The sequence below is a fragment of the Protopterus annectens genome, chromosome 17.part0 (genome assembly GCF_019279795.1).
Source record: "Protopterus annectens isolate FY-2018-M chromosome 17.part0, PAN1.0, whole genome shotgun sequence".
NCBI classification, from domain to species: Eukaryota; Metazoa; Chordata; order Ceratodontiformes; family Protopteridae; genus Protopterus; species Protopterus annectens.
The window spans coordinates 337,690,873-337,717,532 of record NC_056751.1 but is presented as its reverse complement, the minus strand read 5'-3'; the positions used below and the strand labels follow the sequence as shown (position 1 = coordinate 337,717,532).

At 38.3% G+C, this 26,660-nt stretch overlaps 1 protein-coding gene across 7 annotated transcripts in view; it reads left to right on the top strand.

The window, feature by feature from the left end:
* Positions 1–26,660, top strand: part of DAGLA (diacylglycerol lipase alpha) — a 2,305,179-nt gene that overhangs the window by 1,809,291 nt on the left and 469,228 nt on the right. For all 7 annotated transcript variants that reach the window (XM_044059505.1, XM_044059506.1, XM_044059501.1 and 4 more), the window contains one exon: positions 18,733–18,810. In XM_044059505.1, the coding sequence (XP_043915440.1) occupies positions 18,733–18,810 (78 nt within the window). The remainder of the gene's footprint in view (positions 1–18,732; positions 18,811–26,660) is intronic.

Below are 26,660 nucleotides of genomic sequence, written 5' to 3'. Positions count from 1 at the left end.
TAACCTAAGATATCTTTCTGATGTGGTTAAACAAAGAAACTTTGCCTTCCTCATTTCTTGATTATTTGTGTAAGGAAGTTTAAAACAAAAGGTTCCATAAACTTGCAGGTCAGATATCCTTAATATGATACTTTCTGCCATTTTCTTCCATTTTAATAGGCATTGTGACTGATGTGTCATGCATGACTGGTTTAACGCCATTAAGACATGTACCACTGTTACCTGTAAGAGGAAGCAAAAAGTGTATTGTTAGAAATATAGAAGACGCAAAATTTATTTAAAATTACAAACGTTACTATAGCTATGCAAGTCAAGCTCAGATCTGCAAACTGCCATGACTGATCCAGAAAAGGTCAATACGTATGTTTGTTCTACGGTATTCAGACCCCAGAAAACTGATTTGATGATCAAACTGAGATCAGATCTGATGGTAATGATCCAACCATTCTTTCATGTTTGATTAGTAAAGCACAAATAAAAATTTGTTGGATCCAAAAACAGCTGCTTCCCCCTTTCCATTCACCATCTCCAGTACCCCCAGTGCAGCAGTCTTCCCATCTACTTTGTAGATGCATCCTGATCATTTATTTTGTTTAAAGTCTAATTCAGTACATTCTTATTTTTTTAACATATCTACCAATTGATCCTCTTCTTAATGATTGGTTACTGTTAGATTGGGTTGCACCATCTTCACATTCTGTGCTATCCCAATAGCCCTTGGGTTATGGGTTTAAATGCATGCAATTTTTCATTATTGTACTATGGCTCTGGTACCCAGAGGTGGTTAATGGCCATTTTGTGTTATGGCTAAAGTTAAAATAGCTGCTTATGCTGTCTTTATATCAACTGTGATGAGAGTAAAATATCATTGAAGAAGAATTTCAGGACAACATGTTGAATACAGTTACGACTGGTGTAGATTGCAGTGTTATACAGGGGCAGGCCTCTAGTACTCCAGATAATTTTCAGAAAACAGTCTAACAAAAGTTCAAGAGCATTTCCTTATTTATGTATCTTTGTTCAACTGCTTTAACTGGATTGACCATTTGTTTACAAACATAGCTGCCAACCTTTCAGCAAGCATATCCTCAAGGATGAAGAAAGCAAATTATTATATACCTTAACCACCACTGCACACCAGCAGTTGAACTACACTAGTGATTATAAATATAGCCCACTCCATATAAGGTATGCTTGGCTAGAAGGAACATCTTTCTGCTTTAGAAGACTAGGCTAATCATTCTGAAGACTAGGCTAACCATTCTACAAGTCTATAAAATAATCTTTTTTTCCTTAAATTTAGTTTAATATAAAAAAGCTTAACAGGTCAATCTGAGTAGTTTATTTAAAGGCAATTGCATTTTATATTTTTTCTGGTTCCTTTGTGCTTAAAACAGAAACAGTTTAAAAAATTTGAAATTAAGAGACTAACTCCACCTAACTTTGTGGCCCAAAGTGGGAGTTAGTTTTCTGAGTTTGTGTACATCCAGAGGGCTGGGTCAACCTGCTTTGTTCACCCTTAATTTTGCTTGGGCTCACTCTGCGCCCCTCCCCTACCCCCATTCCCACCCACCCCACTATACCTACATTTACCTTTAACTCACCACTCCCACAATCTCCATTAACCAGTTACATCACATTTCCCCTCCTCCAACAAAAACTTAATTCAAATATCCAAACAAGGCCTTAAAACAATTACTCTCTGTACAAAAGCCCACTACCCATATTAAGCAATCTACCAGCATGCTACTGTATTGCCAACTTAAGTTTCTCAGTACTGAAGCATATACCAATCATTCCCATGATTCAACAACATATCGTTATTTATATTTTATACTACAATAGTCCCATCTGTAAAAAAGGAATGGGTGCCAACTCTTCATGACCTCTCAAGCCATCACAATTACCCAGTGGCTATAAAAATAAATACTTCACAAAACACCTAATTACCCACACTAAGTCCAACATGTAGCTTATACTCTACCCTTATCATCATCCTTACAATAACTGCCCATTGCACTTTCTATCATAGTTCTCTAAACACCCCAATCTCTACCCGTACTACCTCTTTTCCAACACCAGAATAAGCAGTATCCAAAATAATTTTTATATCCCCTCCATCTTCAATATTACAAGCATTGATCAGGCTTCATATAGTATTCTCTCTTTAACCTCCAGCACCCATTTCCCTAAGCAAAATTCCTAAATCTAATTTCTCGTATAGCATCTTAACTCATGCTTAGTGGCAATATTCACCCTAAATCTGGACCCAAAAATAATGCAGTCAACTTAACTTCCCAACTCATCATTCAACCTCAAAGTTTTCTAAACCTTCCAAGAAAGGGAACTGATCTAATATTACTTAATATTAACTTCAAAAGCATCCTTAACAAAGTACAAGAATTACATGCCACCATTGTTCTTTACACCCAGATGTTTCCTTAATAACAGAAACCTGGCTAAATCCACACAATAATCCTCTGGGGTACAATATTCTTAGGATAGACAGGAAAAACAAAAGATGAGGCGGTATTACCATTCTGTTTAAAAATAACCTCAATCTAGTGCCCATTAATCAAAGTAACCCTGACTTCACTAATACAGAAATAATGTTTACAAAACTAACAATAAACTCTAAAAAAACACTTAAACATTGTTGGAGCCTACATCCTTCCTGGCAAAATGTCCCCACAGCTGAACACATTTTCAGGTGAACTTCAAATTCCTTATGTCAAGAAACAATCATCATGGGTGATTTCTACTTAGACTGTTACACCTGTGACTTTCAAACCCCAATTAATCACACAGATCTTCACAGCTAAACACTCTGGTTGTCTTCTAGATACCCTTAGCAACCATATCCTAACCTACCTTCTCAGACACTTTTAAGTCCATTAAAACTCAAGACGTATGAACAAATTTGTAATAAAAATAAAATTTACCCCTAATGAATTAATTTTAATCCTTAAACTTTTTAATTGGTCACCCCTCAGGTATCTCCCACTAGCAAAAGCTATAAATGTTTTAATTCTTCTTTCCTTAACATCCTGGACAGAACATGCTCCTCCAAAGACAATAAGAGTTAAGTCCAACTTTACACCTTGGCTAACCAGGGAAACAAGATCATTACTAAAAACAAGAGATAAAACTTGGGATAGCCAAACAAAACATCAAAATAGTCCTCAAAATTTTGGACAGCAATAAAAAATACTACAAGCAGGGCAAGCAAGCACACCTTTCCCAACAACCAACAACACTATGGACAGCATTGAAATTCAGTTTAATAAATACTCAACAGAGACCATCTTAGCCCTTTCAAATGCTCTGCACCACCGCTACCCCATTTAACACCTAATCTGGATAGCAATACCTTTTCCTTCCAACCTGTCCCTGCAGAAATGATAAAAAAAATCTAAAAAAGCTAAAGAAACATCTCTAGCTGCTGATCAGTTGACTACAGAATAACTCAAAATCTCTGCTGAAGACATCTCATACCCCATATCCATCCATATTAACAGATCTGTCTCAGAGCAAAAAGCATCAATAATTTGGAAAGGATCACATAGTATCACAGTGCATAAAGGATATTCCATTGCATAAAGGAGGAATATCAACAGAACTATCCAATTACTATCCTATTGCAATCTAATCAACTTTATCTGACAGGTTTGAGAGATATATTCACTCCTAACCACTAAATTATCTCTTGACTAACAATCTCCTGTCTAACACTCAGCATGGATTCTGACCAAAGCATAACACTACTTATTACTGCCCTGATGTCCTTCACTAACACCATTATTCAGCATAGAAATGATGGTAAACCAGTATCCTCTATCTTTCTTGACCTATTTAAAGCTTTTCATACTGTCTGTCATAACAGCTCTTTCTGATCTAAACCTTAGCCAGTCCTCACTTGCATGGTTCCAGGATTATCTGACTGGGTGCCAGTGTAAAATGGCAACAGAATCTTTCTCTTCTTCTACCAGTCACTCTTGGTGTTCCACATGGCTTTATCCTAGGTCGTGTGCTCTTCACCCTTTTTACTAACAATCTTCATACTTCTACTCTGCAAGCATCCCTTATCCAGTATGCGGATGACTCTGCTCCAATATGTGCTGCTCCCACAGTCCACCAACTTCAGATTATAACCCAGCAGTCCTTCTCTTCAATATAATCTTGGCTAACCAATGCTCAGCTCATTCTAAATCACAACAAAACTAAGCTTATGCTTTTTCTACCCACAAAAGCCATCAACCCACCCCCACCCTTCATTATCTCATCAGGAAATAGTACAATTTTTTCTCCAGTATCCAACACTAAACGTCTCAGTGTGATCATTGATAGTCACTTGAGATTCAACATTCACATAGCACAGACAATAAAGAAAGTCCACAAAAAACCTCAGACTTCTGTATCAAAATAAATAATTTCTAACAAACCACACAAAAAGTCACCATTGCTAGAACTCACCTTGTCTCTACCCTTCTCTATGCATTTCCCATTCTCACTAACCTAAAGAAGTCTGATCTAAGTACACTTGACACCTACTGCAATAAAATTGCAAAGTCTGCCACTTAATCTACGTATAGATCTCGCCATTGCCTGGCACTAAGACAACTCATTTGCCTAGAACTGCCCAATCTCATAGCCTACAACCAACAACAGCCCATCACTTACTCTACCAACCAGATAAAGCTTCCTGCCCTTCCTAACCTCCACCAACCCTACTTTACTAATCAAGTCCTTCATGCCACAAACAAATCACTATTAAAGATCTCTATAGCTAACAACACAGCTGGCGAATCCTTCTACTCTAACTTCATAGCTAAACTCTGAAATTTTCCACCCCTAAATAAAAAAACTACATCAAACACTGAAAAATTCAAAAAGATCCTTAAAACCCATCTATTCAATACGTGGATAAGCTCTTGTACTAACCCTGGCTAATTACAAACAGTCTTCAATTAGTAACCACCCTAGGATCAATTATAGAAATCTGCTGTAGATTTTTTTGAGCTTTGTATTTTTAAACTGCTTTTCAACCTTATTGAAATCTGGCTGTGTTTACTGTAAAGAAAACATGGTGGAAATCCTTGAAAACTGTAAGAATGCTGTACTATATGCTCTATATCGTTGTACACAGTCATCCATTTTTCTATATGTTTATGTTCTGTCTCTGTTCTTTTACTGTATCTTTGTAAAATATCAATATGTATTAATGTGAAGCTTTTCTCCCTGGACTTCTGATGAAAAAGGACAGCTTGTCCAGTCAGACTTTCCCGGTAAACTAATGTAAAATAAGTAAAATAAAAATCCTGCTTACAGAGAAACAAAAATGCTCATCTATACTGGACAGTCAGCAGATCACTGCAGAACATTTTGTACCCAGCTAATACCTTCACATCTTTATGTGTTGCTGACAAACAAAAGTCCTTCCCCTCATTGCCTCCTTCGAACTGAAATGTAGTTCAGATAAAACATGAATCACAATACAATTAGGATGAAGCACATTAAGCTTTAAATCCACCTACCTGAACTTGGTTTCAGGTTGTAGAGCATTGAAACTTTGACTGTGACCAAATTACCTCATGTTTAATTAGTAATGCGGACATTGGAAAGTCCAGACTGGGAGGTTGGGAGTGAATGACCACTGCTACCTTGTCCTTTGGAGGTGTGTGTGGCTTTGGCTGATTACATTGGCAACATCCACAGGAGTGCAGGTGTCTAACCTGCAGTAAGGAGCTAAACCATGTAAGCCTACACTGGTTAGAGGTTTCTTGAGAAGAAGTGCGCACACTTCTTTTGAGGGAGCTGTAGCAGAGATCATAGAGCTGCCATCTACAGCTATTAAAATGGTTTCCATTGCTTTTCCTTGTTAGATAACAGCAGATTGTTTCCTTATGACTGGTGAGTTGGACTTGTTTCCATTGCTCAGATCCACTCCAGATTCTCAATCACAACAGTGATCTGAGATAAGATTAAAGGAGAACAACATAAAGAATTAATTGGCCTTACACCCTCATATCTCCACTGCTTTCCACAATCTGGCTACACAACTGCTTAGGATTTTCTGGCAGTAGTTAGACAGTCTTCTTTGGAGAAATTAACACACTTCACATCTGCCTCCCTAGGCATTTTTCCTTGCATTCCCTCCACACTTTTGGGATGACAATGTCCATTACATTCATAGGTAAAGAGGGAATGCCTTTACATGCACATTTCCTAGTTTTTGGTCCATGATATCTGCCATAAAGCAGAATGGGATCTCCTTCCAAAGGCCAGAATTTTCCTCATATATGACATCAGGTAATTTCCTGATTGGTGAACTTGCCAACTTTTAACATCCCTGCCAAAAGCCAATCTCTGCAGAAGAACCAGACCAAAAGCACAGACACATAATATTTATTATAAAATAGTAGTAAAACAGAAACAGTCCAGTTATCTAACACTTTTCTACAGCTGTTCATGTGCAGTAAATCAAATGGCAGGTGCACTTGCTAACAATAGAGACTGAAAATTATAATGTAAATAGAATATTCAAAAACATATTAATTTGCAATATAACTAAACTATGCCACTCAGTTTATCTCATGATGCATGGAGCAGATTTCTTTTACCGCTGATGAATAAAAACAGTTTTTCTCTCTCAGTACAGAATAGGTAGGCCTCAAGCCCATTTGCAATGTGCAAAGAAGCCCTATGCTGTTGCTGTTAAACCTAGCCATACTGGAACATTTATTCCCATTGTTAAGCAGCAGCCGTGGTTTTAAAGTAAATAATGAAAAAAAATAACATTAAAAAAGACTTCCATACCATGCACTGTTACACATACTGTTTGCAGGGGTACCAAGGAGTGACCATTCTCCATTATCTGGGACTGTTAAATTGTATCAGAGTATGAATTCAAAGTGTGTTGTAGTATAGAAACCTCAGTCCACCCATTGCAAGTTACCACCCTCACTCAAAATGCACTTATTTTCAGTCATTACCCAGTTAATGAATAAGCAAAGATTAAATTAGTGGAAGTTATGTAGTGATTAGTATCCGTTATTATACTGATTCTGTTCCCAGAATTAAGAAACGGGACCAAGACTTGGTAATGATCCTGAACTGCAGATCCAAGATATTGAAAGCGTCACTAAATGTCAACATGCACTAACATTGATATCTATTACGTCAGTGCCAGCTTGTCAAAAACAGCTCTTACCCTTTTTACTTTACCCATTACTGATTTTGTAAGAATAAAGATACATATACTAGTCAAACCTTTTCACACACTGTGGCTTTATATTTGAGTATTTCCTTCTTTGCAAGCTCATTTTTTGTACTTTTAATATGTTTGGCATTATATACTCTTATGGCTAAAATATATCAGGTTATTTATTTATGAACTTTTGTTGGCCAGTTCCAAATAAGGACCACAGGCATACCTCATTTCATGCTACGTGGGCCACCTGTATTCATTATGTTTCCTAAGAAAATAGGCAAAGTTAGCAAAGCTATATTAACCCATTTAGCTCATGGAAATGTATAATAAAATATTTTAGCACAGCACAACACAGAACTGAAACACAACTACAGAAATGAAAGAATGCCTTTCACATCTGATACCGTTAGACTTTTTGAAGACCATTTAAAAAGTACTGTGTCATATGAAATTTCTCTTTTACAGGTGAATATATTGGAGCATGTCTTTATTATGAGGTAATTTCTGGACAATATTTCTTGTTTTTAGTTTAGCAAAACAAAACTAATGTAAAATATTCAAAAGTGCAAATTAGTTGGGCCCAGTGGCATAGGTGAACATACCAAATAAAAAAAAAAAACATTCACAGTATAATGGCATGCCCGTAATGCATAATGTAATGAAGTGCCCAGCTCTAGTAGTCTGTGAGGCTTGTTTCCATCAAGGAGAACTTATACAGAGTTGACACAAAGCATTGCCTCCATAGTCAGGCATCACGTTAGTGTAGTGTAGCGTATGGGTGCAGTTGAAGGCCATTGAGAGAGGGGAGAAACAAAAGTGTTAAGTATGTTTTAATAAATGAACCTTCTACTATCCTTTTTCTAGAGAGATCCTACTTTTCCATACGTTTAGTAGATCTTTTGCATTGTTGCTAAAAGTGGACTGTATTGTTAGTTGCGCTAACATAAGAGTGGCACATTTAAGCATTATATATACAGTGGATATAAAAAGTGTACACACCCCTGTTACAGTGCCAGCTTTTTGTGATATAAAAACTGAGCCCAAAATAAATCATTGCAAAACATTTCCCACCTTTAATGTGACCTATAACCTGTACAATTCAATTGAAAAATAAACAAGGTGCTTCAACAAAGTATTAGTTTAAGGGTGTGCACACTTATGCAACAAGCTTATTGTATGTTTTTTATTTTTTATATTTTTCCCCTAACAGATTTTTTTTTGTTTTTCAATTGAATTGTACAGGTTATAGGTCACATTAAATGTGGGAAAAGTTTTGTAATGATTTATTGTGATCTCATTTTTTTAATATCACAAAATCCTGGTATTTTAACAGGGGTGTGTACACTTGGTATATCCACTGTATATGCACATGGGTCCTTTGTGTTTGACCAAATGTACATTTATTCGACAAACGCAGGGGTTTGATTTAATGTTGACAGTACAGATGGCCAAACCATAAATATTTAGATGGTACAGAATGTCAATACTGGTTAATGGGGTTATAGAGTGAGTGCGCGTGCTTGTCTCTCTCTCTCTCTCTCTCTCTATATATATATATATATATATATATATGTGAGTTAGGGTTAGGGTCTGGAATGAGTGAATGATGGGGGGTAGTGAATTTGTGTAGGAGTTTGTGTATTTTAGTGTAAGGGTTAGGTTACGGGGTAGATGTAGTGTTTGTGATTGTGTGTCTGGGTCTGTCTTGTGCAGTGGCAGTGTTATGGGAAGGTTTTAATGATAAGGTGTAGGGTTAGGGTTGAGAAAGGGGCAGCATTAGGGTTAGGGTTAAAACCCATTACTAAGTTGGTGCTGGTGGGATAGGTTAATTTGTGCACAAAAAGGGGAACTTGGCCAGGCTTAAAATGTCCCTCCAGCAGATAGCATAGTTGTTGTTTCTTTCAGCTTTTCCCAGTTAGGGGTCGCCACAGCGAAACTCTGGTCTGCTACTGATTGGCAGTTGATTTTTACGTGCTGAGTTGCCGGCCCTAACGCACAACCTTCAACGAAGGTACGCCCATTCACGGATGTCTCCACAACAGACGCTCTAGCTGAGAATCGAACGGGAAAACATCTTGCTGTGAGGCGACAACGCTACCGCAGCACAGTACTTACCTATAAAATATGAACATAAGGCATCAAACATGACAGAATGTCCAGAGACTAGTGCAGTTCACATGCTGAGTAAGTAGCACTAGACCCTGGATACAGTATGAGCCCTTCAACATAACTCCACTGGTATCATATTTGCCCAGTATGTATTGGTTGTAAGTAGTAGCATGTATGCATATAACCACAAAACTCAAGAACTTCAGCTTGTACTGTTAAAACAATAAAGAGCAACAAGAAAAACAGTGATAAATTATTTTTGCATGAGTGCAAAACCCCATCCCCCTACTTCTACTTTTATTTGTCTTACTGTTTCTCAAGAGGGGTGTAAGCCTGAAGTATCTAAAACATGATAACGATCAAACACTAAATAAGTCAGCAAAGTGAGCAAGAAAATTTTAATAACTGCCACCCCAAGCAAATGTACACAAGCAACTATGATGCAAATGATCTTGTACTGAGCAGCTGATTTCAAACCCTTGAGTAGCCCTCACTTTCTGCATAAGAGATAACAGCTGTTGGGTTTACCCTTGGTTGAAGGTGCAGAGACCTAGAATTTTGTTATATTGTTTAGGAGTATAGTAGTAATGCGTCACTTTCTGTTGTTTGCCTTAAAACCAAATAACATTAAAACAGCTGTCCATTTTGCAAGCATTACCAGTGCATAGAAAATATCAACTATATTGACCCATTATTGACCCATCTGGAACTATAATTATAAATAATGTGTGTGTGTGTGTGCATGTACATACATGTATGTGTGTATGTATGAATATGTGTGTGTGTGTATATATATATATATATATATATATATATATATGTGTGTGTGTGTGTGTGTATATTTATGTATATGCGTGTGTGTCTATATATATATATATATATATATATATATATATATATATATATATATATATATATATACACACACACACACACACACACATACACACTTGATTACTACTTTCTGTTATAATGAAAAAAAAAAACACGAAGTCTGCTGGGTATTATAAAAAACTGCTATACTAACATTATATTTTTGTCCAGAAAAATGATTTGCAATGTTACTCACAATGACAAGGTTTGGCAGCGATGGTTCATGAATTAAGTTCCCTCTGGGTATATTGCATGCTTGGATCAGAATGTTTCTTTTTAGCAAATATATGTATTTTTCTTCACTGAGAGTCCTTTAAAGCACATAGCTGAACAAGAAAGCAACATTAAAACATAATAAGGTAAAGCAATTTATGAAATACTATTATATCCTTTTGCAAAGGTGCTTACTCTAAGCAGGAAGTATCCCATTCCTCAAAAGTTCCATAGTTCCAATACTGTTTACATTTAAATGACAAGAAAGCATCCAGTGATCACCTAATATTACTTATTTTTTGTAGAAATGTAATGTGTAAGTACTTTGATTCAGCTTTGAGATTACTACATGTTTACAGTTAAGAAATGAAATTGTCAAGGCATACCAAATTCTGCACTTTCTCCTCATCTGAATGAAATTGTTAGGCTTTCCCTATGAGTGGATGAATGCAAATGCATCGAGGATTGGAATCCTCTAACTGTATTCACCAAAAAAATATTTTTGAAGGGAAGCAAGCCCCACTGCATCTCCCAAACTTGTATATAGTAACTTCAAGGTTGCCCTTACTCATAAAAGGGAGAAAAGTATGAATCCCCAAGTTTGCAAAATGTGTAAGGTTGCAGTTAGCAGAACTCCTCAAGGAAGCAAAGTTACTACTAGACCACTTTTATTAAGCTATGGAACAGTATCACCACCACCAACATAACTGCAAGACCACAGGAAAAATTGTTTAGCCATGTTTACCATCTTTTAAGAACTGTGTCTGCAGACATTAGTTTAACCATGTATAGACTCATCTTGGTTTAGTTAAGCAGATCTCTTGCTTGTAGAATGCTTACAATATGGAACATGAACCATATTTTTGAACAAAAATGACCTTTCTTAGCCTATTTTCAGAGATTTTTAAGCCATTTGTGCAACTGACCATGACCGTCTCAGCTTTGAAACATGGGGTGGTGAAAGAAGGGGGCTGTACCACTGTAACAAGGGAACAGTGAGGTCACTGATTGAAGTAGCATGCAAAAGTAAATTAGCATGACTGCACAGTGGATTGTTTAATATTTGCACAAAAGATGTATATTTGTAATAATATTCTGATTAAAAAGACTATAATTTAAAGTATGTTGTTTTCTAAAGAACTACTTTCTTCTACTACTGAAGGTATTTTTATTTGAGAACACTAATACATCTTTGCAGTCAGTAGCAGGACATACTCATTTCATATGTACCTTGATGGGCATAATTAAGATATGGATAGTGAATCCTTGTATTTATTAGAATAGTACAGGCTCTGTTTTTTTTTGCATAAAATGAGATGTTGGTGTTTGGTAAAACATTTTTTTCATTAGTAGCACTGATGTCTAACAATTTGGCTGCTAGCCTGTTATAATCAAAAGTGTACCTACCATATTAGTAATTTTTATATGTATAATATGCAAACATGGTCGTTTTTTATAATATTACTCTACAATTACACATATGCACAACTACTGCAGTTGCTATTATAAACACCTTCCTTTAAATGGAAACATCTTCTGTTAGTCTTTTATATTATCTTTTGTCAGTTACACAACTTTTTTTTTCTTTCACTGACATTGGTAACTTATTTGTCTGTCTATTTATATTTGTATATCACATGTAATATATTAATTTTTAATTTGTTTATGCTATTTCAGTTTCTTTTTTCAATGTTTTTATGAGGTTCTTGCCATTTTACTTCCCGGGCTGCTGCTAAAAAGATTTTTTTGTCCAGTTGGAATCTCCTGGTAAACAAATATAAATTAAAAAAAAAAAATAAGCAAAGAATGTAATTGAACACTATCTGGATAGTCGTGCAGCACTACCATAGCCTCCCAGTTGTTCTTGATTCTCAGGGTATCTTATATTTTGTTTCAAAAATTTGCCCAGTCCCTTGTAAAAAATGTGTGATTTTGTAACAAAGTTCTGAGGAATTAAGTGACTTAAGAGCATCAGTGATTACAGTTAGAGACGTTAGCATCATTCATCAAATGCATTTTAATACAAATCCATTTATTGTAACAGCTCTCTAAGTGAATAATGCCAGTTAGTAAAATGTGCCATTGATTTGGGTGTTTGTCTCTCATTTTTGAATTTGTCCCTCATTCTTGAGTGAATAGACATTGGAAGCACTCTTCCACACAACCTTTTCATATAATGAAACAGCACTACCAATGTAAGGTTAGATGCAACTTTCTTATTATAACAAGAAGCTAAAAGTGTTATTTGGACATGGCATGTTCAGGAACATTCTAGGTCATTTGTGGGACCTCCTCCCCTTATTGATCAAGAGCAGCATCTTCCTGAGCCCTTACAGAATTACTGTATGAACCTAGTGTATTGTATTTGTAGATAAATGGCAGTGCTCTTCGCACATCATGACAAACTTAACAGCTATTGTAGATGTGATCTATCCATTTATCTATCTAGAAAGATAGATACCTAGATGATGATGATTGTCCATGGAAAGAAATAGACAGTTTACATCTAAATGCATGTCTTATTTAGTTCTGTTTTTCTCTTTTTGCTATCCTGTACGTAACAGACTGTGTATGATTTTTTTCCTTCTTTCTTTAATACTCCTGTAGCCATCTGCCTGTAAATCATATATCTGTAGCCTTACAGTTAAGCTTGCTTCATCTAACTTTGTCTGCCTGAAACCATGGTTTGCATCTTGTACTTTCAGGTTGTATCTTTCAGATTTACCTTTTTCATCCGAGGTGTATGAATATGATTTTAAAACGTGTAAACTGATTACATGTTTTACTGGTAGGACATGTCTGCAGAAAAAACTTGGCTAAATTGACCATTTGGGCAGAGAAGAATAATATGCTGATAAACACATCTAAAACTAAGCATATGAGATTTGGGAGACATAGTTTGAAAGGTGACTATTTAGGACAGCACACAGTGATTGAAACTGTGGATTCATTTAAAGACCTGGGTATATGGAGACATCCAGCTTTGAATTTTTCTAATTATGTCAGCCAGTTTGTTAATGACAGTTATAGAACTGCAGGTTATGCAAAAAGATTTATAAAGTCTAGGAAAATAGAAATAATGAAATCATTGTTTTACATTAGACTCAAATTGGAGTGTGGGAGAACAATATACAAACCTTATAAGAAAACAAGCATGAATAAATTGGAATAAGCAAAGCAGAAATATACCAAAGGCATCCACTGATATGAAAATTTAAGTTATGAAAGACTAAAACTTAAGAGCTCCACATATGAAGACAGTGTCAAAAAAACTCAGAGCTCTTGGAACTGTTGGTCAGCTGTTGATGCTTCTAGGCTGAGCAGATACTCTCCTGCTATGGAAAACCTTCCCCATGAAGGTATTTTTCTGAGGAAAACGTTTGTTTTTTCCCCTGCCCAAAATGTGCCTTGTTTTGCTGGAAAGCTGTTTTTAGTTTCAGACTGACTTTCTTGTCATAGGAATGTTCTGCATAAATGCTTGTGTGAGCAACAGTGTAAAAACTTCCATTTACTTTTTCTTATAGGTTGTGTAGGTTTTATGTATTAAGGGCAGGACTTTGTGTTTGTGCGGGTTTTCAGTGTCTTCTTATGTGAACCTACTTTTAACTGTTTAAAGACTTTACCAATTCCTTCAGACTCCACTATATGTCTTCAGTGCTTCATCTTCAGCTGAACCAATAGAGCAGTTACCGGTGTGTGTGGTTCTTCCTTTCCCTGTCCGCAAGGAGAAGAAGGAAGTAGTCAGGGAGTGTTTGGGTATCAGGGCAGCTCCAGCTGTGCCTCAGTTCCTGATGGGTGAGTCTGCTGTGTCCTGTCTTGGTTCCTCAGAGCACTCATCTTTTTCCTTCCAGTCCCTCTCGGTAGCACCTTCAGCCACTAAGGACCAGGGGATAGACACTTCCATTGCAGCTGTAGAGCTGCCCTTCATGCCAAGAGAAAAACACTCTTTTAGGTCTTGGGGATGCACTGCTGAGAGTCTTTCACATAACCAGTAAAGGAAGCCTGAGCCCTAGTTTATCTCACCTGCTGTGGGCCAGTCTTTTTCCATGTAGTTTCCCAGGAAAAGAAAACAAAAAGAGAAAAACATGCCTCCTTCTGTCTACATTTCTATGAACAGGGAACATTTGCAGGGATTTGCTAGAAACTACTTTGTGTTTTTTCTCTGTACTAACTCTTCAGGGAGGAAAAGAAAAAGAACCCCGTCACTGTCTGATTCTGATTTTCAGTCAGAAGAAGGAGTAGGGACTAGGGAGAGAATGTAGTGCTTCAGGGATTTCTTCTCGACCTGAAGATCCTTATTCTGAGGGTGGGGTTGCTTCAGATTTCCCTGCAGAAAACTTTTCTTTTGTAAGACTTTTTCTAAAATGAAATAACAGAAAGAAATTCCTATTTCCCAACAAATGTATTATGATTTGCAACAGTTGGATGTCCCTAAGTCTGCAACTGTTTCTCCTACGTTATCTGCTTTGAGAACGTCTTTCTCATAGCTTGTAGTTTACTAGATAGTGAACCTCTTGCTGCTGGGAAGTTAGACAGATTATACAGGGTACACATTTTCTAACCACAAAGTAGACCCTGCAGTGATTTCCCTATCCAAAACTACCATTTACAGACAAATTGCTAATGCTAATCCCATTCTCTCTGACAAAGATGGGAAAGCTTTTGACAAATTTTAGAAAAATGTTTATTCTTCTTCCACTTTAACACTCAGAATTTTAAACTGACATTCACGTGTTAACAGTTTTTACTTCTGTCTGTTGAGAACTTCAGAAAGTTAGCTGTTAACCTTCCCTGTTTAGATGTGAAGAATTATTTGGCAGCCTGTTTAGTTTTGCTTCTCATATAATAAAACAGGATATAAAGTGTTCTTGTGATGCTACTGATACTGCCTTCAGTCCTGCTGCTTCTTGGTCAGTCATTAGATGGTTTGCATGGCAACTTTCTCAGAATCTTCACTGACATTGTAAATTCTCCTTTGGACAAAACGTTCTTTTGGCCCTTCTACTGCTGAGGTGCTTAAAAGATTTGATGAGAGGGGAAAATTGATTCAAAGGTTGAATCAGATTTTCCAACCTTCCTTTTTTTTTCAGACAAATAATTTTCCTTCCAGCTCTGCTACCTTTGCCAAAAAGCAGTTTAAACAGGAATGTGCTAATAAACAGAACTTGGAAAGGAAAATGATGCTCAAAAAAGAAAGGGAAAGCCTCATGAAACCAAAGGCAATCCATTACGTCTGAATGACTATTTACCTGTTCACTCCCCCTCCCCCTCCTGCCATGGCAAGCTTTTCCTCTCTCAGAGTCTACATTTTCCTTTGTGGCACCAGATTTTTTGGACACATGACTTTTCAAAGTTATTCAGTAGGGATGCACTTGCTAATAGGAGTCCCTTCCTTCTAGCCCAGCAAAAATATTACCCCCCCCCCCCTAGTTCTGGAGCAAATGTTATCTCAGGAAGTAATAGAATCAGTGCCTACCAGATAGGTGGGCAAAGAGTTGTATTAAATGATTTTTCTGGTGCCAGAGAAGGAAAGGTCATGGAGGCCTGTGCTAGAACTTTCCTTTTTCAGACTTTTTGTCAAGGTCTCAGAATTCCGATCCTGTTTACTCTTATTCCCTTACTAGCTTTCATGGTAAAGCTAGAGTTAAAAGATGCCTACCATCACATTCCTGTTGGCAAGCATTTGAGATGTTTAAGATTTTCTGTATCTGGCTCACATTATCAGTTTTATATATTTTCCTTTGGACCATCTAATGTTCCAAGAGTATTTGCAAAGTGTCTGGCTCCAGTAAATGCTTTCTGCAGACTTTAAGGCATATGCATTTCTCTATATTTGGATTATTGTTTTATATTTGCAGACTTTTTTCCAATTGTCTAGAGTACTTAACAAAATCTTCTACTCATTCTGTGTTTTCAGATGAACTTACAGAAATAATTTCTCATTCTCTGTCACAGAAGTAGTTTTCTTGGATCCCTGTTAGATTCTGCCCTGAATAGAACCTTTCATCCTCAAGACAAAGCAGAGATGTTCCAAAAGTGCTACTTAATGTTTTCCAGTCAAAACCAGGTACCTCCCAAAGAATTTCTCTTGATTCTGTCATACATGGTTTCTATGATTCTCCTGATTGCACCGACCATACTTTGTATGAGAAAAATTCCAGTGGTACCTCAGGTCGTTTTATACTCAGCATCTGTACCGTTTATCTTTTCAAATCTCTGTTTTGGGGTTTCTAAATAAGGGGCTGGTTCTTTGGTGGGCAGACCAGATCTCTCTCAGTCTAGATCTCCCTTACTCCCGTCCATTTCCTCTCCTGTCTCTGTCTCTCACAACAGATGCTTCAGATCTGGAATGCGGAGTGGTTTCTAAAGTTGTGAAAGTACAAGGTTTGTAGAACACTCTTGACAGATAAAAGCACATAAATGCCAAAGAGGTGATGACAGTAATAAATGCTGTGAAAGCCGTAAATCATCTCTGATCTCCAGGATTGCTACAAGTTTTCACAGACAACACCATAGTGATATGTGGTGCATAAACAATTAGGGACAGATGTACAAGATTCTACTCCCTTTGCAGACTTGCAGTGATAGCCTGGGAAGTAGCAACTTAGCTCATTTTGACTTCACAGGCTTCATACATTCCATCAGAGGAAAATGTGGTAGCAGACAAACTATGGCAGGAATAGGATAGACCCTCAAGAATGCAACCTTCACCCAGGAGCTGTCCATGAATTGATCTAACTCTGGGGAACACCTCAAATAGATTAGTTTGTTTTCTCTCAGAAAAGACAACTAAAGAAACTAGGATTTCTTGCAAATAGACCTGGAAGATAGACGCCTTCTCATTCTTAGAGATGGTAATGTTCATGTATGCTTTTCCACCCTTTTCATTGATGTCAGGCTTCTTTTAAAGATCCAGAAGGACTCCCCAAAGATTGATATGGTGACTCCCTTTTGGCCCGGGCAACATTGTTTGTCCCTTCTTTTGAATCTGGCCAAGGGCAGTTGCTAGAGGCTTCTCCACATAAGATGGGGGTTGTTTGATACATCCCACTTACAAATTCTGCGACCCACTCTCTGGATGATCTAATTTTGATACTGTTTAGGCACCTTTTTTCTGAGGGTGTGTGTATGACATCATCAAACAAGATACCATACATTTTGCCAGCATATTGTCCATCAATACTACGCCTCCACCCTTGTCCAGTTTCATAATTTGGATATTTTGATTCTTTAAAAGTCTGATACTTTCTAGGTCATGCTTGGAAATATTATGTTATGTGTCAATTTTTCATTGAGATAGCCTCTGCCTTATTTCCATCTCATAGGCTTTCTCTTGTAATACTAAGTATTTTGATGCTGCTAAGTCTCAAAGTCTTAATGATACATCATCTGTCATCATTTTTCTCAAATTTAAAGCATATCAAAGGTGATAACACTGGTGCTTTTTAAGCATCTAGTAGTATATTTTAGTTTTATATTTCATGAATTTTTTTGGAATGTTTTTAGGGTTTTAGTGCATTTTATAGTATGCCTTTAAGAAAATGTCATTACTGGAGGGATCATATGCCTTTTTCATATTTAAGGTTTAAAGATTTTGGCAGCCAGTTTTTACCTGAAGAAGTTTGGCATTGGTTTTAAGATGAAATGCGCTTAATAAAGTATTGTGCGAGTTCTACAAAGGTGACCGCCTCCATTTTGTGTGTGCTTTACAGAATTTCACATTCTTTCGGTTTTCATGAAGTTTACTTATGATCCGTGATGCAGTCAGAATTGTTTGTAGTACATGGAGTTGTAGCTGCCTGAGTGTACTAGATCAATAAAGAAAAAAATTCAGGAAGTAGAAATATTTTATATCTTTGAAAGCTGTAACAGTGCTACTAGACAAGTAGCAGTCAGAAGCCATCTATCTGCCGTATCTACAAACTGCTTTAAAATTTGTTCAGCACTTCAGCCTGCCATACTTTTGGTTTTAGTGTGTGGAAACATGAAGTGTATTACAGATCTTAAAGCTCTAAAAATCCTTCAAGCAGAGTTATCTGATGGCTGGCATATATGCTACAACATGAGATCCATTAATAGAAGTTGTAATGCATCTCTCTAATAACAGAGAGGTGCATAACAGGCTTATCTTTTTGCTGATCTCAAGTGTGATCAGAGTGCTTTATGCACATGTTTTTATTCCACCTGTTCTAATTTAGAGTTGGGATAAATTTGTATTTTATATGCTGCTGTCAATTATTTTATGGGCTGCTTGTTTATTTTGCTGTTTACAGAGCCTGACAAGCCCATGCATGTCTAAAATTGGTTCCATGCTTTTTTCCCTTTAGGCAAACAATGATATTTTGGCATTCCTGTCAGGGATGCCTGTCACCAGAAGTACAATGTACCTGGACCTGAAGAACACAGTAAGTCATGTATATAAGTATTAACATCAAAGTTGTAAAGATATATTTGTACATGAGCATGCTGCCATCTTCAAACATTTAAAGATACAGTTGCTTTAGGAAGTGCTCATTTGTTATTGCAGTTCTGGTTTGTGACTGTGTGTGTGTGTGTGTGTGTGTGTGTGTGTGTGTGTGTGTGTGTGTGTGTGTATTCACATATTTATACACAGATGCGCACACATACATAGTAACATGTTGGTAATGTGTTTAAAATGTGTGTAATACATATCTTACACTATGGATCATGGGAACATTACCACAGCAGTTATTTAGGTGAACAAATATGTATTAGCCAGACACTGATTACCAGTTAATACTGTATGAAAGGAAATAGCTTGGAGAGCTAGATCAAGGAGGTTTATTCCTTAACTGAAGGTCCTGAATGGGTGACTTGGATCTTGCCCAGTAGACTTGAGAGAGCCCTCTCATGGTTCACTCATGGATTACACCTGGAAGAATCACCTGGAATATAGAGCTGTAATTTGAGGAGTGGCTAATACTTACAGGCTGGGACTTTTAAAATATAGTTTATTCTTGGAGGGGCTATGAAAGAATGCACTATTTCTGAAAAGAAGCATTAGGTAATTTTCTGTATTGGATGTTAAAACAGTAAATCAGTAGTAGTTCATTGGCTGTTACAAATGATGATTAGCTGCACAGATACTCTTACTTTGAAATGATCATGTGTGTATGCATGCTTCTAATGCTAGTCCATTTTGTAGCACGAAGCATAGAACTGAGTGTTAGATATTTTAAGCAGCTGTGTCACTAAAGTGAGGTACACATGAACTACATAGCTGGTTGTGTACCAATTTTCATTTTTATATTTTGTCCAAAAGTCTTTCTAAATACACTGACTATTACAGTAGTACTTTTAAATGCAAGTATATTTCAGATCATCTTGAAGATTAGAGAGTAAAATACACCTCCTTAAACTTGGGGTCTTCCAAAATAAATTTGTTTAGCTGCTGTATCAACTGAACTGCAAGGAAAAGGGAAGGTTATGTAGTAATTGTGAGGGCAATGTGGAAGACGGATTCTCAGACAGTTCCAATAGTAATAGGAGCAATGGGTCTTATAAAAAAAGAATTTACAATTGTACGTTACTGATACATGTAGTGCTGTATGAATTGCAGAAGGAGTCATTACTGAGCAGATTGTGGGTGCTGTGAAGAGTACTTCTGGCTACCGTCAAAGACTGAAACAATACTAATTTCATGAAATTTAATTATACTTTGACTTAAGAATGGAATCCATTCCTGTCATGGTATTAGAAACCCAAAAGGCTTTGAGAAATTAAAAAAAAAGTTCCGTTACAGTGAGTTGAGTGATTCTTGGTTTATCTCAGTGCTGCATGTATGCCCAGGCTTATCTTTATTTTGGAGACTGAAGCAGACAGACGCTTAATTAAGCAGATGCTTATTTCAGCACAGGCCGTAATTCAGACAATTACAATAGTTATCTATAATAAGGTGGTATCTTATAATGTACAGTCTAAAAAAAGGCTTTTAAATGGCAGTAAAACAACATATAGAGCAGTGTTTAAGGGGAGGAATTCCATATGACATCAAGTCAAAAGAAAAAAAAAAAGACATACAAGTAACCCATCTTGTTTATTTTTGTCTGTGAAGGAACTGTGCATGAATCTGCAAGTAACTAGCATTTTAGGTATTATGAAGAAAAGAAAAACTAGTTAGTGAAGTAGTATAATTTGTTTTGAAATGATTTTTTGTAAAGAGAGAAAAAAAAGGAAATATATGCCTTAACTTTGAAAACTTGTTTGTTACTAATGTTTTTTATTTTGCTATACATATCTTTGTGCTGTTTTATGTGTCTTGAGAATATGCTGCATCACAGGTATTTTTACAGTTATTATGTCTATATGATAATTATTGACCAGGATTGAATGATGTGCCTTTTCAAGCGTTACACATCCATGTTGCATCAACTTTTTGCTTTCTGAATGAACGAGAGCCTCAGAAGTCCATTGGAGCAGTCTGTTGTTTACAGTATTAGTGACTTTGATTAGCCACGGTATTTTAATTTCTATATTGCCATATACATTCAATCACTTTATTCATGCTTAAAAGTATAACAGAAAAAAAAAAACTTTGATATGGAAATTGCTAGTTACATGAGCTGGTAAAGTGCTGCATGCAAATGTACTTCATAATGCTGATGTTGAAATGTTTCTCTGTCTTGGTAAGACAATGTTTCTTTTTTGAGATAATGTGTTCTTGTTGGGACGTTTACATCCATCTGTATATAACTGTTCCACTGTGCTGGCATGCACATCATATATAAGGAATTTCTGAATAGGTCTAGTTTATCTGATTGACTGGTAAGACCAGCTGATTCATCACTGAAGAGGGCTGGCACTTGCCTGACAGACAATTGGTCTTTACTGAAGTCCTGACAAGTTGTGTTATATCAGATACATTGGAGGATAGGTGGTGACAAGCTGGTTATTAAAGCACATACTGTAGAGCCCTTGTCTGTAGCTGGCTGTATGAGCAGTTTTTCCATCTCTCTCAATTTTCTGATTTAAAAGCCCACATTTGCACTTGTCCCCCCCTTCCTGTAATTAGTCTAGTCCAGATACAGATTTGCTGTATCCATGACTGTTTGTAAGCTCCTGAGGCCCCCCAAACCTTTCTGTGTTAAAGGGAAGCCTGCTAGCTTATCAGTGGGAGTGGTAAGCACTAGGTAACCTATCTACCACATAAGGAGTGGTTTCTGGCCCGGAAATTGTAGTTATTGGTCGTTTGGGCAATTTTTCCATCTCTTTCAACTTTCTGATTTAAAAGCCTGCATTTGCACTTGTTTCTTTCCTGTAACTAGTCTTGTCCAGATACAGATTCTTAGTTTTAACACTTGAATTTGCTTATTTATGCTCAGCACTTGTTCAGAATTTGTAAGCACTAAACAAACTACAAATTACTACAGCACTCAACCTTCCACATTACCTAGAGGAAAACAGATTTTGTACTTACTTTCCTCACTTGCTTAGAGAAAAACAGCTCTTGTACTCACTTTCCTCACTTGTCTAGAGGAAAATAGTTTTTTATTCAGACATGTCCAAGGGTCAGCTCCCAGTGTTTTCTCCTGTCTATCTGATGAATCTGGGCAATGTAGCAATGTACACAGACAACCCTCTCCTCTTACCACCCAACACTACAACCTGTGAGAGATGCACTTATCTAGCCAAACTAGAGGTAAAGCTCTCGCCAACCAAGAACGAACTTGACAGTCAAGAGGAGAAGGTAAACACTTGCACCACACCACATTCATCACATAGTCCCAATAAACCTACACCACCAAAATCCACACATACAAACACAAAAATATTCTCAGAGGCTCTCAATAATAATCTGCTCAAGCAACAGAGACCTCCAAAGCAGAAACGCAAGCAACCACCACCCCCCAGCACAACCCAAATGATACATAGCCTACAGACTCAGTGTACTACTCAACCACAGCCCCCAAGGCAAAACAACATACCCAACACACTATTCATAGGTGACTCTATAGTCAGGCACACTGATGTCCCACTCACCAGGCTAAACAAGGAGAAGGTTACTGTCAGCTGCATGTCAGGTGCCAGGATCTGCCACATAACCCACGCACTCAGGTCACTCCACAACAAGTACAAATATGATTCTGTCATTGTCCATGTTGGTGTGAATGACCTGAGATGTACCTCCCTGGACTACATGAAAAGAGACATGGAAGAGCTCTCCGATCTTGTACACAGGCAGGTATGAACCTAGCCCTGACCAGCATCCTGCCATCGCCCAGAATGATACCGCAGTACAAGGACAAAATGATTGACTTCAACAATTGGCTAAGCTTCTGGTGTCATTCTAAGGGAATCCAGTATCTGTCTGCCTGGGATGACACGGTCGACAGACCACGATGTTTTGCCAGAGATGGTCTGCACCTGTCACCCCTGGGATTCCAGATACTGGCTAAGGCTCTTGCCGCCTCTGTAGTGCCTTTTTTAGGCAAAGTTCAAATGACAAATTCACCACCATGACAGGCAAGCAAAAACTGAGGGTAATGCTACTCAATGCTAGAAGTCTAAATATCAAAATGCACTCCCTCGAGGCACTCCTTAAAATGGAGAACATCGATATCTGTGCAGTGACTGAGACCTGGTTCAAGGCTCCAGAGAGCACCCCTGCATTACCAGGCTATAACTCATACCACACTTTTCGGCCACCTAACCTGGACGGGAACACCAAAGGTGGAGGTGTGTCCATATTAATTAAGGATATCCACACCTCCAGGCTAGTTGCTGAGCATAATGCTTCCGAGGTTATCCAAGTGCAACTAACACTGGGCAAAACTGCAATCCAAATTGTAGCTTGCTACAGATCTCCCACCATGCCCCAGGATTCCCACTCCTCTTTTCTTGATATGCTTGAAAATATTAGGGTTCAATCAAACACCCTAATAATGGGCGATTTCAACTACCCCACCATTAACTGGGAAACCTACTCATGTACCAACTCCTTCACGCAACGCTTTCTGGAATTCATAAATTCCAATGCCCTAGATCAACTTATCCACACCCCCACCAGGGGCAACAATATCCTAGACCTAGTCATTACCAACATGAGTGACCAGTGTTCCACACCTGAAGTCAACTCCTCATTGGTCAGATCCGACCATAAGCTAATCACCCTAGATATCCACATCCCACCCCCACCCCTTATTAAGGAAACCATGGTAAAAAATTTCTCCAAAGCCAACTTCATGCTTCTTAAGACAGAAATGGCGAACTTCATGAAACCAGTGCAGATGGACAATACAGTTACGATGACTGAATCCTACACGGATGCACTCTATAAGCACTTACATGCGTGCATGGATCGTGCTATCCCAAACAGAACCGAGATGCTATCCTGCAAAAAAAGGAAGCCAATCTGGTGGTCCTGTGCCATAAACAAACTCTACAACAGAAGGAAGAAACTGTTGCAAAAGAGAGTAAAATTCCATGAGTGGAGGAGTTCCCTGGTCAGCCTCAGTAAAAAGCTGAGATCCCTTATAACATCCTCCAAAGCTAGCTACGAAGACAAAATTGCCACTGATTCTAGGGACAACCACAAAGCATTCTATAGCTATGTCAAGAATCTCAACGGCAACACCTAGATCTGCTCTGAGTTACAGCACAATGGCACAAAAATTACAGAACCAACTGATATTGCCAACATTCTGGCAGATAGGTTCAGTGCTAACTTTACCCCCCTCTCACCAACTAAAGGGCCCATATCTATTCAGGAAGAATGCAGAGTCCCTGTAACCACAACTATGCAGGTAAAAGCTGCACTCTCTAAAGCCAAAAACACAGCATCCATGGGACCGGACAGCATCCCAGGCTGCGTTTTACACAAACTTCAGAACGAACTGGCTCCCCACCTAAGCACCATGTTCAGTCATAGTCTCACATCAGGCTTTGTGCCCACTGAATGGCGCACAGCAGCAGTTATTCCACTCCATAAAGGGGGAGCCACCACTGATCCCAGGAACTATCGCCCTATTAGCCTGACGAGCCTGGTCTGCAAGGCCATGGAACGTATCATCATGGAACTCATAAACAAAGGCATTGGTAACCTCCAAACTCTGGGCCCCACCCAGTTTGAGTTTGTGAAAGGCAGATCATGCCTCCTGAACCTGATTGACTTCTTTGAAACAGTCAACAAAGTCGTAGACAAGGGTAAGGTGGTTCACACAGCCTATCTTGACCTCGCCAAGGCTTTCGACACCATCCCCCATTCTGGAATTATAGCTAAACTCACTAAACTAGGTATAAATCCCTATGTCACAAGATGGGTTGCCAACTGGCTCACTGACAGAACCCACGCTGTAAAAATTGCAGACTCCAAATCTGACTTCAAACCAGTGACAAGTGGAGTACCACAGGGTTCAGTCCTGGGGCCTCTCCTGTTTGGTATCTACTTCTCTGAAGTCCAGGCTGACACAGAAGGCCTTTGGCTAATGAAGTTTGCAGATAACTGTAAACTAGGAGCCATAGTTGAGTCCCCAAATGATGTGGATATCCTACAGATGGGCCTTCCTGAGACAGATGCCTTTTGTCAGAGCCATGGCCTCAATGCCAAAAAGTGCATGGTCATCCCCTTTGGTAAAAACTCTGTACCCATGAACTACCACATAGGCAGAAGTCTCCTTAGCGCTGAATGTGCGATAAGAGATCTTGGGACCCAGGTGGACAGTAGTCTCTCCTTTGATAATCACATTGCCACAGTAGTCAGGAAATCCTTCTACGTGGCACACCTCATCACAAAAGGGTTCTCATCCAGAAAGAAAGAGGTCATTGTTCCCCTCTACTCGACACTCATTAGACCCATTATACAGTACAGCGCTCCTTTCGGAATGTACCTCACAATTTATTTGCAGCAGCTGGAAAGGCCACAGAAGTACCTCACAAAGAGGATTACTGGCCTGAAACAGATGCCCTACACTGACAGTCTCAAAAAACTCCAGCTTTACTCCTTAGCATATCGCCTACTCCAAGATGATCTCTGCCTAACATATAAAGCTATGTCAAACCCAGAGCTGTTGGACATGCTACACCTAATGAAATCCCAATCCCTCTGAGCTACACACTCTAGGGACATAAACCTTGTCACCACAATAAACAGGACATGCTGGAGGGATAGATTCCTGTCCCAGAGACTTCCCATACTCTGGAACAAGCTACCCATCTATGTCAAGCAAAGTTCCTCATTAGCACTCTTCAAGAAAAATCTTGATGAGTGGATGGGAAATAGGAAATACACCCCGGGGATCACTTCTGTTCAACAGGGGCACAGGAAAATAACTTTCTTGGGTGGCGTAAGCTAGGGAACCTTGTTGGCTAGGCTTACTTAGGCTGTTGGGCCGATAGGTTCATACGTAGGTACTAGGCTATTAGACCTATGAGGGAGAGAGACAAACAACTATCACAAGCAATAACATTCCTGTCTGCCCATAGAAGACACCCCTTAATAGTCTATATGACCCAAAACTTATCATAAGAGTTAGCACTTTTGTGTACATGGCACTTAGGGCCACCTGAGCTTGTAATCCCCCCTCCCCGATGAAATCCAGTTTGTGGCAGTATGAAGGAAATGTTGGCTGACACTGAATGGTATTGATGAATGATAATGTTACTTCTTTTGACATGTTCTGAAGGAAGGCCTAGCAAATGAGAGACTGTTGTTCCACTCCGCTTTTACCTGCCTAGTCACAGAGGTGGCAGACCTGACTGTCTGGACCTTCAGTAAAACATTGTCAAAAACACCTTCAGTAAAACATTGTCAAAAACAGTGGATGGCAAACAACATAAAGTGCAGGCACTGTGTCTAGAGCCGTTGCACTCCATCTGTCAAAACTCTTGTTGGGATCAGATGGTTACCCCGTACACTTGTTAGTACAAACTTAGCTCTTACACCGAAGTGTGAGATGTTAAAAGAGTGCTCCCAGACCACATGTGCTTAAGGTTCTAGTGGCATCTGTTTCTAGGCCTCAGGAAATCTCATGGTTTTCTACTGAACCAAGATTTGATGCCCTCAACATTGCTATCCGTTCTGCCACTTACAAGGTAATTACTCTCTAGTACACAGTCCTCACTGCTCTCACTGGATTACTTTATATGTTTGATAAATTTATGTGTGAAGACATCAAATGCAAAATGCTCAAGTGTCAGAAAGCTAAAGTATAATGGCCAGCTGTAGTGTAAGAAGTGAAAAATTAACATCATGTGTTTCTTATTCTATTACTTCTGAGACAACAGCTTAACTGATTTA